We start from the raw sequence: 12,983 nt of genomic DNA, 5'->3' as shown, positions 1-12,983 counted from the left end.
TTTTCGTGTTGGGGCAGATTTGAGCTGTTCCTACACATTATTTTTTAATATACTTTTTTTTTATTAGAGAAATTGTGGGCTTATAAAACAATCATGCATAAAATACAGGATTCCCATATATCACCCTACCACTAGTACCTTGCATTGGTGTGGAACATTTGTTACAGTTGAAAATAGCGCATCTTTATCATTGTACTATTAACTAAAAAGTCCATGTTTTAACTTAGGATTCACTGTTTGTATGCTATAGTTCCATACATTAAAGAAAAAATTTTATTCTGTTACTATATATACACTCTAACATTTCCCCTCTGAATAATCATATTCAGTTATGTATCTCAGTGCTGTAAATTGCATTCACAATGTTGTACCACCATCACCACCATCCAGTACCAAAACATTTCCATCATTCCAAGTAGGAACCCTGTGCATTGTAACCTATATTCTAGATTCTGACTCCATGAATTTGCTTGTTCCAGTTGTTTCAAATCAGTGAATTCATACAGTATTTGTTCTTTTGTGTCTGGCTTATTTCACTCAACATGATGTATTCAAGATTCATCCATGATGTCACATGTATCATGACTTCATTCCTTTTTATGGCTGAATAATATTCCATTATATATTTATACTACATTTTATTTATACATTCATCACTGGATGGACACTGGGGTTGCTTCCATCTTTTGGCAATTGTGAATAATGCCTTTAGGAACATCAGTGTGTAAATATCTGTTCAATCCCCTGCTTTCAGTTCTTTTGGGTAGATACCTATATTAGTGGGATTGGAGGATCATATGGTAGTTCTATACTTAGCTTTCTAAGAAATTACCAAACCATCTTCCACAGCAGTTGCACCATTTTACATTGCCACCAACATGAATGAGTGTTCCTATTTCTTGCCTCTCCAACACTTGTTATTTTCTGTTTTGTTTTTTTTTTAATAGCAGCCATTCTAATGGGTATGAAAGGGTACCTTATTGTAGTTTTGATTTGCAGTTCTGTGAAGGCTAATGGTGTTGAACATCTTTTCATAGGCTTTCTGGCCATTTGTGTATCTTCTTTGGAGAGATGTCTGTTCAAGTCTTTTGCCACTTTTTAATTAGGTTGTCTTTTTGTTGTTAGGTTGAAGGATTTCTTTATATATGCTGGATATTAATCTTTTATCAGATTTGTGGTTTCCAAATATTTACTCTCATTGTGTAGGTTGTCTTTTTTACTTTCATGATGAGTCTATTGAGGAACAAAAGTTTCTTATTTTGATGAGGTCTCATTTATCTATTTTTTCTTTTGTTGCTTATTCTATAAGGGTAAAGTCTAAAAAACCATTGCCTAACACAAAGTCCTGGAGATGCTTCCCTACATTTTCTTCTATGAGTTTGATAGTTCTATCTTTTATATTTAGGTCTTTGATCCATTTTGAGTTCATTTTTGAATATGGTGTGAGGTAGGGATCCTCTTTTTTTTTTTCCCTTTCACAATTAAGTGATCTTTACCTTGTCAAAAATCAGTTCGCCATAAATATGAGGATTATTTCTGAGCTCTCAATTTTATTCCATTGGCCTATATCATCTATCCTTGTGTCAGTACCATGTTGTTTTTGTTTGGGTTTGGTTTGGTTTTGGTTTTTAAAATAGCATTTATTTTTTTAAAACTTTTAAGTTAATTGTGCAACATAAAAAACTGAAAAGTACAAGAAGCGAAGAACACAAAAGTCATCCAGAAGCCCAAGCAGTTTACAGTTTAATATATCCTCTAGGTCCCTTGTGTATATGTACACACAATTGAGCATACATTTTTATGTGGTTGGGATCACTCAGAATGTATCATGCTCTTGTATGAATATTTACCAATTCAAAGTCCCAAAGCCATGAGTATTGTGATAACTAAGAATATATGATACTAACTCACATGATCAGAGGGGAAAAACGTATTCCTGCCTTTCTTGGGAACAAAAATTTCATAAAAGACAAAAATGGCAACAAGCCTCTATAGATATTGGCAGAGTTGCAAATACTACATTCACTTAATAGTCAGTTTAAAATTAGATATAAAGCAAGAGTACAAAAAGTATAATGTATCTAAGAGAATTCATTGTCAGATCTATACCAAAATAATAGCAAGATATCTTTCCATTGAGTTATTAACATTTTCCTATGGTACAGCTGAGATGTGCATGTATGATAGATCAAAATGGAAATATGAACATATGGCCATACATCCCTCCCCTCTGTACTTTCTTCTGCCCCTCTGCAGCCAACCTAATGAACAAGTCCTGATGCATACTGCTCAGAGGTGGTTTAACAATTCCATGTCAAAGATACTTCTATGCTATTAACAAAAAGATATTTATAAATTCATTAATTAGCTAGTTCTACTTTTTATCATACATTGTCATTTCAAGGTATCTAAAAAGCTTAGATGTTTTGAAATCAAGAATCTTACCCTTAATAAACACAGGTATTTTACAAAAAATGCACATAAACCTATAGTTAAAATCTAAAATTGTCTTCAAGATATAGAGATACTAGTAAAGAGCCCTTTCCCTTGCCCTTTCACCTCTTCTTCTTCTTCTACCATTTCAATGGCTAGGTACAGAAATATATCTCCCTCCAAGTGGTAGATTAGCAAAAGTCACCTCCAGAAGGGTACCATGCTGTTTTGATTACTGTGCAGTACATTTTAAGATCAGAAAGTGTGAGTCCTCCAACTTCATTGTTTTTTTTTCAAGATGTCTTTAGCTATTTGGGAACCCTTAGCATATGTTTGTTTCTTGGCTTTTCCAGTTCTGCAAAAAAGTTTGTTGAAATTTTGACTGGGATTGCATCGAATCTATAAATTGCTTTGGGTAGTATTGACATTTTAATGACAGTTGATCTTCCAAACCATGAACACAGAAAATCCTTCCACTTGTTTAGGTCTTCTTGATTTCTTCTAGCAATTTTTTTTAACGTTTTTTATTGTGAAAGATAACATACACCAAACAAAAGAAGGGAAAAGAAGCAATAATTTTCAAAGTACACTTCATGAGGTCATTACAGAACAGATTTTTATTATAACGTTTTATAACATTAAAAAATTTACCGTTTTTTAACGGTAAATTAAAAAACAGATTTTACCATTCCATTATTTCAGATTTTTCCTTCTAGTTTTTCCCTCTAGTTGCTCTAAAACATTGGAGGCTAGAAGAAATATCAGTATAATGATTCAGCAGTCATACTCGCTTGTTAAATCCTGTTTTCTCTTTTAGAACCCCTCCTTCTCCTTTGATCCTTCTCCCAATCTATAGGGAACTTTAGCCAATGCCTCCTCTAACTTTTTCATGTTGAGAACGGGTGTTGACACTAAAGGATAGGGGGATGTAATTGATAATCTTGGAGAGGCTGGTCCCTCTGGGTTCCAGGATTTATCTGACCTAGGAACTCTTCAGGAATTATAGGTTCCAGGAAAGCAAATGTAGTGCATGAAACCTTTATAGAGTCTCCATTTGAGCCCTAAGTGGGTTTTTTTGTTTGTTTGATTTTTTTTTTTCATTTTAAACAATTTTATTCATGCATCATAAAATCCAACCAAATAGACATGTCTTCACCACCATAATCTATATGAAAACATTGCTTTTCTTCCACATGGAATCCATACCCCTCCTCCATACTCCCCCCACCCCCGCTTGTTGACATTTAGTTTTGGCATAATGTCTTTGTTACATTCAGTGGAAGCATATTACAATATTACTGTTGACTATAGACCCTAGCTTGCATTGATTGTACCTTTTCCTGTATACAATCCCATTTTCAGTACCTTGTAATGTTGACATTCATTTGTTCTCCTTCATGCAAAAATGATTTTTAATTTTGTACATTTAATCACCATCGTTGTCCACTCTAGGCATTCCTAGGTTACACCATCTCAGTCCTTATCCTCTTTCTTTCTGGCTTCATACGTACCTTCAGCCCTTCTCCCTCAACCAAAGTCACATTCAGCTTCATTCATTGTAATTATATGATTGTGCTGCCAACAGGTAGCATTATGCTACCCATTTTTGAATTTTTACAGTCAGTCCTATTGCACATCCTGTATTCCTTTGGTACCAAATGTCCACACTCGGCCCTCTTTCTATCTCTATCTCCTGATAACCTATGTTCTTAACTTTAACTCTCAAAGTTCACTCATTACTTTTATTCATATTAGTGAGACCATACAGTATTTGTCCTTTATTTCTGACTGATTTCACTCAGCATAATGTCCTCAAGGTTCATCCACACTGTTACATGTTTTCTTTTAGCAGTGTTTTGTAAATTTCTGTACACCAGTCCTTTACATCTTGGTTAGATTTATTGCTAGATATATGATTTTTTTAATTGTCACTGTGAATGGATTTTTTTCTGGATTTCTTGTTCTAATGGCTCATAGCTAGAAACACTACTGATTTGGGGGTTTTGATCTTGTCTCCCACCACTTTGCTGAATTCGTTTATTAGCTCTGGGAACTTTGTTGTGGATTTTCCAAGATTTTCTGTGTATAGCATCATGTTATCTGCAAATAGGGAAAATTTTACTTTTCCCTTTCCAATTTTGATGCCTTTTATTTCTTTTTCTTGCCTAATTTCTCTGGCTAGAACTTCCAGTACATTATTGAATAACATTGATGACAGGGGACATCCTTGTCTTGTTCCTGATCTTAGAGGGAAAGCTTTCAGTCTTAGCATTAAGTAGGATGTTTGCTGTGGGCTTTTCGTATGTCCTTTATCATATTGAGGAACTTTCCTTCTATTCCTAGCCTTCTAGGTGTTTTTATAAAGAAAGGATGCTGTATTTTTTCAGGTGCCTTTTCTGCATTGATTGAGATGATCATGTAGGGTTTTTTCCTTCATTCTTTTAATGTGGTATCTTCCATTAATTTTCTTATGTTGAACCAACCTTGCATACCAGGGATAAATCCCTCCCTATAAATTTTTCAGTTGGTATTGGAAGCACAGTTGGTGAAAACATTGTAGTTTTGGCTTTTCTTTTTATTTTGACAGTTGCAGAATATATATAGCTTCCTACTAAAAATACCAGTTATCAATGTTTGTCATCATTTCATTATATTTTATTTATAGATTAAAAAGTCAAGTGAAAAAATTTAATTCATCTTCCCAACATTTAAGAAGCTTATAAATCCTTTTTGATTAATTGTTGTTGTTTTGTTAGGTAAGAAATATAATAAAAGGAAGTCAATCCACTGTTATTTCTAACTAGCTTGGTACTATTTTTCTTATATTTGCCTTAATTTGTATATCTCTCTCTGCTTTCAGGTACCATCCACTGTATTTTTCATGCAACTGGGCACCACTACACTTGGAAAAAAGTTACCACAACAGTGCACAACATTATTGTGGGGAAGTTGTGGATAGATCAGGTGAGGAAACATGCCCAAAGTGCTTCTGCAGTTCAGAAGAATCCCTCCTTAACTACGTCTTTGCAGTACTTAGGACGTGTGAACTGACTCCAGAATGCTGTTATTGGCTTATAACTTTCTCCTAAGGAATGCAGGATCTGCCTCCCCCAGTTTCTATACCACAAATTATTTATCAATGACCAAATCAGGATATTCATTCAACAGCTCTACTAGAACTATGTTAGACACCATGGGGGATATAAGAAAATTATTAACATGGTTCCCACTTTTCATCCTTTTGTTATTCATCAAACATTTATTGTCAGACAGTGTGCTAGGTCCTGGGGCTAAAAGTCAGTTGCAGCCTTGTCCCTCAGGAGCTATTGTCTCATTGGAGATATATGACTAATGTGTATCAGCTGAAAAGCATTTAATTTAATAATACTTTTATTAAAAAATAATAATAAAACTTTTATTAATACACCAGTATAAAGATAGCCTAAGACGTTATCTGATTAATTGTCAGTTTGTTCTTAAGACAACAGGTACAATAAATTCAGAGAAATGAGGAATGCTGTCTTCTGAGCAGTCAGGGAAGACTTCACACTAGACTTGGGAATTGAGCTGAGTGTTAAAAGGTCTGCTGGTATTAGAAAGGCAGAAAGGGGAATGAAATGGCTGTAGTATGTAAATTAGGCCCACTGTATAGACCCCTGAATGGTAGGTAGAGTACTTTGATTTAAGCACAGAGTGCATTCAGAGGACTAGTAGGGAATTAGTATGGAAAGGTAGATTATGTGAATTTCATTGTGTGTGCTGAAGGTCAAGTCATGTTACCTAAAATGTTACACATGACCTTTGATTCATTTTGAGTAGATTTTTGTATGTGGTATGTATGGTGTTTTGTTTAAAAACAAAACAAGAAAGAGAATTTGTTCTTAATCCTAACCTGGAATACGAAGGTTATAAAAGGATTCCACAGTATCTCCAAGGTTGACAGAGATCTGAATTTTAAGTGAGGGAATTCTGGACTATAAGATTTTATGAGGCTTGGGATTTGGTATTTAAAGTCATCCAGGCTTAATAAAACTAATCCATGTTTCTTTTCATTTTCTAGTCTGGTGAAATTGATATTGTGAATCACAAGACTGGAGACAAGTGCAATCTCAAGTTTGTTCCTTATAGCTACTTCTCACGAGATGTAGCAAGGAAGGTAAGGAAAATTAGAGTTTACATTTTTTCACTTAGTCCATGTCCCTTAGAAAGCAACTCCTTTGGGGCTGCTGTGTGTGTGTAAATATATCCTAAATATGGTAATTTAAAAATTAGAGGTGAAGCAGTAGTTAGCAAGACAAGAAACTATAAATTATATCACTAAACCAAGCCCTTCTTTTTTGGGGGAAAGACAAAAATATGGAAGTAAAAATTAAGAACAATAAGAGATTGAAAATAGGAAATACAGAGTGAGGACTGATTAAAGAATTGTAGGAAGAAGGCACATGGGCACCTTAGCCCTGTGGGGTATGAGGGAGAATTGTGTGTAACCACTGCAGTGGAATTGTGCCATGAGTTTCTGTGGGTGAATGAAGAAGAGCTGGGAATTTAAATCTGTTGTGACTCTCTCCTACTTCTGAAGAAAATATCTTAATTCTGTGTACTTATTAGATGCTTTTCCTACATATATCATTCAGTAAAAATCCCTGTATAACAAAATGATAATGAAACCCTCTTCTCATGACAATGCAAGAAAAAGAGTAATTTGGATAGCTCCACAATGTTTGTTATAATGGGATTTAGTCAGTATTTGTGCTGAGACTTTGGTTTCAAGAACAATCCGGTAAGCTGACCCACAGTAAATTCTGCACTCCAAAGCCCTGCTCTCCATCCTTGTAGGTGACAGGGGAAGTAACAGATCCAACAGGAAAAGTTCACTTTGCCCTTCTGGGCACATGGGATGAGAAAATGGATTGTTTCAAAGTACAGCCAGCCATTGGGGAAAATGGGGGTGATGCTCGGCAGAGAGGCCATGAAGCAGAGGAAAGCAGGGTGATGCTATGGAAGAGGAATCCTTTACCGTGAGTATCTGTAAATGCATGATATCCAAACTTGGCTTCAACCTTGACCTTGGAGCAGGATCGATGGCATTTTTGCCTTCCTTCCCATTTAATTATGAGAGAGATCAAGCAAGGGAAACCAGAACCTTTGGAGACATTATTTGAAAGTTGTCACTTTATCATTTGAGTTATATCATGCCTGGTTTCAAGAAAGTTCAAACTAATCAAACCACATCTGCCAAAAAAATATCTGTTGCTTTCTAAAGGGCTTTAGAATGTGATTCTAAAGGTTTTTTTTTTTTTTTCACAATCTGGAGTAAAACTATTCAGATGAGAAAAGTACCATCCCTTTGTTAATTGTTTAGCCCAAAGGCCCAGCAGCAGTATAAAAGTCCCTGAGACAACATACGGGACTTTACAATCAGTTTAAGATGGAGACCATTTGTCTCCTGTCATCAACCAATATTGTTCAACCTTCCAAGATTATCCCAGAAAGAGATATAAGGAGAGCAAAGAAAGCAGGAATAAGGAATTTTCATTTATAGAATGTTTCATTCTTTCTAATGAATGTAGATAATTTCTAGTGCATGTACCACAAACCCAGAAAGCTGTATCAAATTGAGGATGCTAGGGAGGGGACAGGGAAGGTTCTAGTTTGGATCTCTCAGTTACGGGTATCTGACATGGTCCTAGATTCTTTCCAGTTGTAAGACAGCCTTGGTGATGTATTCTTTTGGCATTATATGCATTTGTTCCTTAACTAGGGTCTTGCTTTAGAGTTACCCTTTCTCTTTTTCATCTTTTACTTTTAGGAAGAATGCAGAAAACATGTACTACTTCTCAGAACTTGCTCTAACTCTCAATGCTTGGGAAGGTGGCACCGCCCCCACAGACAGCCGGTTGCGGCCAGACCAGAGACTGATGGAAAACGGGCGCTGGGATGAAGCAAATGCTGAGAAGCAGCGCCTGGAGGAAAAACAAAGACTTTCCAGAAAGAAGCGAGAAGCTGAAGCTATGAAAGCTACAGAGGATGGTAATAAACCCTTCTACTCTATGTCTTGATGTGTAGAGAATGCCATTGTGTTTTCAGTTCTGATTCTGTTTTCCCTCTCTCTCCCTTTTAGGCACACCCTATGATCCCTATAAAGCACTGTGGTTTGAGCGGAAGAAGGACCCTGTTACCAAGGAGTTAACCCATATTTATAGGGGAGGATACTGGGAGTGTAAAGAAAGACAGGACTGGAACTCATGCCCGGACATTTTCTGAAATGGCAGTAGTAAATAGGAGGAGGATCCAAAGGAGAAGAGGACAGAGGATGTGCTGGAAAGCTGGCAGTTGTGACTTTCTTACCGAGTGCTTTCCTCAAGTTTGTCTGTCTTAACCAATCATTTTTTCCAAATCAATCACCAGAAGCAGACATCAGTGGTGGTGATTGGCTGGTTGCCTTAGCTGATTGAAACTGAAATCGATGTACTAGATACGTGTGTTTGTAAGGGAGAGGTTTAGTGGCTAAAAGTTAGTGTTTTTCCACAACTGCAAAATCAAGTATTCTTGGCTCTTCCTTTCTCTCTCTGTCCCCATTGATGATGATGCTATTAACCCTTCCCCTGTAGTATTCTGTTCAGCCAAGATTTATATAAGATTATGATTCAGGGGCATTTTGGTGCTGTTCAGAGCAAGAGCTGATTTTGGAAATTCCTTTTACCAACAGAGCATCGAAATGGTTGCAGTGGAGCTTAGGTAGAACGTTATGAAATGTGTTCACAAATGGGGTAGGTTTAATGGGGTACTCGAGCATAAATAACTGCAGTAATGGAATTTCTGTATTTCTGAATATTCAGAGTTACATTCTTGGAAGTTTCTATCACCCTTCTGTTCTTCATCTCCCTTGACGGCAACTGGAGGCCTGTTTTGTGGATTTTGGGAGGGTTGCATTATCCTCATAAAGGGATTTTATGGACTTCATCAGGTGGAGAACTTCTGAGACCTCAAGGCAGAATGGAAAAAGACTGCTAGCCACTTTTACTTTCCCAATTCCTTCTTACCCCATCCTTCATTGCCTTTCTAGCTTCCCTTCTCTCTCCTGGCATAAGAGCAATGTGGGTCTGTGTCCCAGTGTTGAACAAAACATTGCTTGTCCCATTCTGACATACTTCAGAATTTGAGAGAAGGAGTTAATTTGGAATAAAAGTTTTCACCATCTCTCAAGGCCTGTGGACTGGAGCCACCTCTGGAATAATGTGTTATATATCTGTATATTATATATATGTAGAGAAAGATCTAATTTTTTTGTTTGATTTTCATCCCTTTCATTAAGAATCTTGTTTTTCGGCTATCACTTGTCTCCCTGGGACTCTCTGTGTTGGACATGTATTGATGTGGTTTGGAGCTCCTCTGCTTTCCATATTAGGGGCAGACAGATTTCAAACCTGATCAGGATCACACATGGCAGTTACTGAACAGGGGTGTTGTCCATGTTTGTATTATGGGATGCCCACTGCTGTCTAAACTCTGCTCTCCTAATTACCTGACTCTCGAAAATGAAATCCTAACCCCTTTCTGCCTCTTTTCCTTCTTTTGTTAGGAAGAATATGGATAGAAGGCCAGGAGGGTGATTTCTAGTTGAATTCTGCCTCTGTCCAAATCACAGCATACAGGTTGAATCCCAAAAGAATGTTCTTCCCAGGATTTGGGGCTGAAAGCACTATCGTGTGGAGTGGATAAGAGAACTGCTTCCTCTGGTCCTGGCTTCCTTCTTTTTTTTTTTTCATTCTGTGTTAGTTTTAGTTGTCTTCTTCTGAAATCTAACCCCTCTGCCACCCGCCCTTGGTTGAGGATCACAAATTGAGGTGCCTTCCTTGTATGTTTTTTTTTATTTTGGTTTCTGTTCCTTAACTGCTGAGCCTCAGCCAGGGTGGGTCCTTGGGGGAAATATCATTCCAAAGGAAGCCATTCCACCAGGGAAATTGGATGTATACTGGGTAAATGAGTTCTCTTATTCCTTCCCCACCTTCCTAGCTGTGATGGGCAAGAGAGAGGGGCAACTGCTGGGGAATTTCTTCCCAAGAACCCTGTTCCCAATACAAGCAAGGGAGTTTGCCAGGGCTTCTTTCAATAAAAGCTGTGACCTAATCAGGGGACTTTAGACAGAGTAGGAATTCCTCAACTGAATTGAACTTTCCGGCTTTATCCCCATGTTCTTCCTCCACCATTTGCACTACATTTCTGGCTTGATCTCCAATCAATTCCTGCTAATGGAAGAAGCTTCAAGTTCTTCAGGTGGAATAAAGTCACATCAAAACAAAACAAAACTATATATATTTTCAGTTTTTTTGCCTTATTGCTTTTTTTCCAAGAAAACTACTAAATTAAATAATTTTTAAAAAGTCCCATTGTTTGTCTTGTTCGCTTCTACTCCTTCTAGGCGAGAAGTGGAGATGGCGGTGGGAATGGAGTGTTGTGGCCTATTGCTTGGGAATCTGGGAGTCCTGGTCTTCATGAGAATTGAAAGAGATGAGTAGATCTGAAAATTAAACTGGGCACAGATTTCAGATGTTTTAACTGTTCAATGCCATTCTGTAGGACAAATGACCTGAAAAATAGTTTTAACGATCCCTACTGCTTCTATATAATGTAATCATCAATGTCCCACCTTGGTAAAGGGAGATAGCTTCGAGTTCTCTGATATTGAGCCTTCTTCACCTCAAAAACAAGTTTTTCTTAATGAATTAAATTTTTCTTACCCTGTTAAGACTCTCAGATTCTTAGCTGCTTCATATAGGGGCTCAAATTCTGGTTTTTTTTGAAGCAGAAGCAATTGAGTTTTGATTTGAAGACCTTTGAGAGGAGTAACAACAGTGAAAAATGCTTATTTAGATTTTCTTCATGTAGTTCAGTTTCAGGGAAGGGATGTGCAACATAACCAAGGGACCTAGAGACCCTGCAGAAACGAAGCGAAGCCACTCCTACCCTGTGGGAGGGCCACATTTACTCTGCATCTGCTCCTGTGCACAGGGTACTGAGGTAGGAGCTTTGAACATTGTCTGCTTTACACTGGAACAATTTTAAGATGGAAATGTTATGATCACTTTGCAGATGAAGAAAGCTGCCCAAAGGAAATTACCTAATTTAGACAAATGTTCTCAAGGTCACATAGCTGACTGGTTAGTTGCAGTGTTGGAATTCAAAGCTGGGTTTACTGAACCTCAGAGTTTGTGACCCCTGCAATCCTGTGCTCTCAGAGAAACTCTTTGGACTGGGAGGCAGCTGATAGTTAAGTAGATTCCTCTAGAATTATATATACCATGCTGAAATACATTCTCTTTTTCCAGAGACTTATTAATGTAGATAGGGTACAGTGTTTTTTCTTTTTTATTTGGGGTGGGGGGTACCTGAAGGAAGGAGCATCCTTGAAGTTCAGCCTCCAGGCTCCTTGATTTCTCAAGACACTCCAGTCCAAAAATAGTAGCTGTGTGGTCGCAGCATATTTTCCTAGCCTAGATCTTGGGAAAGCCAGTCATCTCTTCAAGTCATTTACCCGATTCCCAAAGCTAGACTTAATGGTTAAGTTTCAGCATGTTTTTTTCTGGCAAACTAAAAATCACTGATAGGACCTTGATGTTTGTGAGAAATGCATCCTGCAATCCTAAATATCACTGTGACATAAAATTTCCTCCATTGGGAGAGTCAAAGGTAGCTGGAATTTTAATCCCTCCTTGGGGCCTTTGATGGACCATGTGCTAGGAATATGGGTCCTACGGTGTCTACATATGCACTTGTGATTTAAAATTGACTTGGCAAAATTATAACTTAACTAAGAGACCTCTGAAGTCCCACAAAAATGTTAAACTTGTAATTTCAGGGGCTTGTTCAAATTTAAGCAAGATGAGGGAGAACCAATCAATAATGTAGTCCTAAAAGGAGATGGACGTTGAAAATATCTTTGGAATTTGCCCACTATATATATAAGTGTGTACCTTGTGAAACTCTAAAATTATTGTCAAAATTCAGAGGTTGCTTCTAAAAGTTTATAAAGCTTTTAACCGATAACTCTATCTTGCTCTGTGGAAAGAATTTTACACCTCTCATCGGCCTTCCAGAATTTATAATCTATGGTTACACTTTCCCTCAGGCTCTCTTCCCTACTATCTTTTCAGGTCAAGTGCTTGGCAGCTCCATTCTTTGGTTTATATTATTCTCTCAGGGAAAGGAGATGTGATGGCCTGATGAGACATCCGTAAAGGCAAGAAACCAAGGAGCTCAGAGCTTGGCCAAGTGATTTTTACAGGCTACTCTAATGACCGATTTGGCTCTGAGATATGGCTAGGAGTATCATTAATTCATTCAACATTTACTTGGAACCTGTTATGTACCATACATTGAGGATCAAACAGCAAGAAAGAACTCAGATAAACAAGCGGTTACAATCTTGTTTGATAAGTGATGTAAAAGCATTGTAAAGGGGTAACTAACTTGTAGGGTGTTTGAAAAGACGTCTAGATTAGGAGAAGTTACTTGAAGTAAAATAAAAGGACTTGGGTGTGAATACTGAT

General features: G+C 37.3%; 1 protein-coding gene across 1 annotated transcript in view; it reads left to right on the top strand.

The window, feature by feature from the left end:
* The window catches only part of OSBP (oxysterol binding protein), a 39,226-nt gene extending 28,408 nt beyond the window's left edge, over nucleotides 1-10,818 (top strand). Inside the window, exons 10-14 of the mRNA XM_077116118.1 lie at nucleotides 5,294-5,397; nucleotides 6,494-6,589; nucleotides 7,270-7,451; nucleotides 8,243-8,463; nucleotides 8,555-10,818. Coding sequence (XP_076972233.1) covers nucleotides 5,294-5,397; nucleotides 6,494-6,589; nucleotides 7,270-7,451; nucleotides 8,243-8,463; nucleotides 8,555-8,697 — 746 coding nt within the window. The 3' untranslated portion in view covers nucleotides 8,698-10,818. The remainder of the gene's footprint in view (nucleotides 1-5,293; nucleotides 5,398-6,493; nucleotides 6,590-7,269; nucleotides 7,452-8,242; nucleotides 8,464-8,554) is intronic.
* Nucleotides 10,819-12,983: the final 2,165 nt, after the last annotated feature.

This window comes from Tamandua tetradactyla, chromosome 9 (assembly GCF_023851605.1).
Source record: "Tamandua tetradactyla isolate mTamTet1 chromosome 9, mTamTet1.pri, whole genome shotgun sequence".
NCBI classification, from domain to species: domain Eukaryota; kingdom Metazoa; phylum Chordata; class Mammalia; order Pilosa; family Myrmecophagidae; genus Tamandua; species Tamandua tetradactyla.
Note: the sequence above shows the minus strand (reverse complement) of the source record. Positions and strands in the feature narration are given on the sequence as shown.